General features: G+C 38.0%; 1 protein-coding gene across 1 annotated transcript in view; it reads right to left on the reverse strand.

The window, feature by feature from the left end:
* Positions 1–1775, reverse strand: part of SBNO1 (strawberry notch homolog 1) — an 80033-nt gene that overhangs the window by 19151 nt on the left and 59107 nt on the right. The window contains exons 24-26 of the mRNA XM_037744183.1: positions 1259–1405; positions 1035–1129; positions 849–941 (exon numbers count right to left, since the gene is read on the reverse strand). Coding sequence (XP_037600111.1) covers positions 849–941; positions 1035–1129; positions 1259–1405 — 335 coding nt within the window. The remainder of the gene's footprint in view (positions 1–848; positions 942–1034; positions 1130–1258; positions 1406–1775) is intronic.

Here is a 1775-nt window from a genome sequence, read left to right on the forward strand (position 1 = left end):
AAAAAAAAAAAACACCACCACCAAATATCTTAAGAGAATTGGTGAAATAAAAATTCTGTAGTCTTGGATTTGAATACAGTAAGTCAATATAAAACTCAAGATACTGTTCCGTATGTAAATGTGTGTGTGTATATACATACATGTCTACACAAATATGTATAGATATGGGTGCGCGCACACACCCTAAGTTCTGTCCAGAGAGATAAATCATAACCGAAACACTTAGGTGTTTTATTAACTGAAAAATGAGTCTTCAAGATATAAAGCATTATTAAGACTAAAGCAAGTCTCTTGTCTTATGAAAAAAGGCTTAATTTAAGAAAATGGTAATAATTCAGCCAGGTGCAATGGCTCATGCCTGTAATCCCAGCACTTTGGGAGGCCGAGGCAGGTGAATCATTTGAGGTCAGGAGTAAAAGACCAGCCTGGCCCACATGGTGAAAGCCAGTCTCTACTGAAAACACACACACACACACAAAATAGCCGGGCTGGTGGCAGGCACCTGCAATCTCAGCTACTGAGGAGAACTGCTTGAACCCAGGAAGTCAAGGTTGCAGTGAGCCGAGATTGCGCCACTGCACTGCAGTCTGGGTGAAAAGAGTGGAATTCTGAATCAAGGAAAAAAAAAATGTAACAATTCTAAACTCGCCTCTAGTAATATCCTTTAAAATGCATTAAGCGAAAACATAATACAAATGGACAAACCCGCCATTACAATGATAAATTACCGAAACAGAGAAAGCTAAACACAACTGGGAAACAGGCACAAAGTGAAAAAACAATTACAATGCTGGTCATTAAGAAGAATTATATAACTGAGTAGCTAGCATTTAAAGGAAAAGTCGTACTTGCAATGACAAGTAAAAGCCATCGTCTGGTCCTGTCAGTTCGGCCCAAATCTTAGTAGCTTCTTCCCATGACATTCCCCTCTCTACACTAATCTGTAAAAGAAATTACAAAATGTAAACTCATTTCTGTAAATGCCTCTCAAGGGAAGATGATACTTCCACATGTACAACATTTTCTGAACTTACTGTGTATAATTCTACGTGGCCAGAGGTTGAATATCCTGGGGTCAGAAACTTTTTAACATCACTTTTCCTCACCTTTTCATCTCCAGAACCAAGGTCTTGAACAAGAAAAAGAAACATATAAATGTAAAAAAGAACATTTTTATCAAGTACACACATGATGTTTAAACAATTTATCTATTCCACATGTTCCCTGGGGATGTTGGGGGGAAATGTTTCCTGCTTACCTAAGATTCCCATATCGTATCTTCCATTTTTTTTGGCATTTTGGACAACTGCAGTAAGCGTGTCCGCAAAATACTGAAATAATGAATTCTGCTGATGTACCTCCATGCCTAAAATTCTATTTAAGAATTTTCCTATGTTGTTATAATCTGTAATGACAAAAGTTAAATGATTTCATGCATTCAAATCAATAATTTAAAATTTTTTATTCATCTAGGCTTAGTTCAAGTCCCACTTTCTCTTCCAAAAGTCTTTCTTGCATTGATCTCACAGTAAGGCTATTAATCTGCCCATTTGTCTCTCTTGCAATTAGCACCACTGCAGTACATGCTCAAAAGGTTTGTCAAATTGAATTTTTGCATCTTCAGCCTTATTTACGAAAAGCATGGGGCCAGGTATGGTGGCTCACGCCTGTAATCCAAGCACTTTGGAGGTCAAGGTGGGCGGATCACCTGAGGTCGGGAGTTCAAGACCAGCCTGACGAACATGGTGAAACCCCACCTTTTAAAAAATAAATAA

The sequence above is a fragment of the Cebus imitator genome, unplaced genomic scaffold (genome assembly GCF_001604975.1).
Source record: "Cebus imitator isolate Cc_AM_T3 unplaced genomic scaffold, Cebus_imitator-1.0 Scaffold169, whole genome shotgun sequence".
NCBI lineage: Eukaryota > Metazoa > Chordata > Mammalia > Primates > Cebidae > Cebus > Cebus imitator.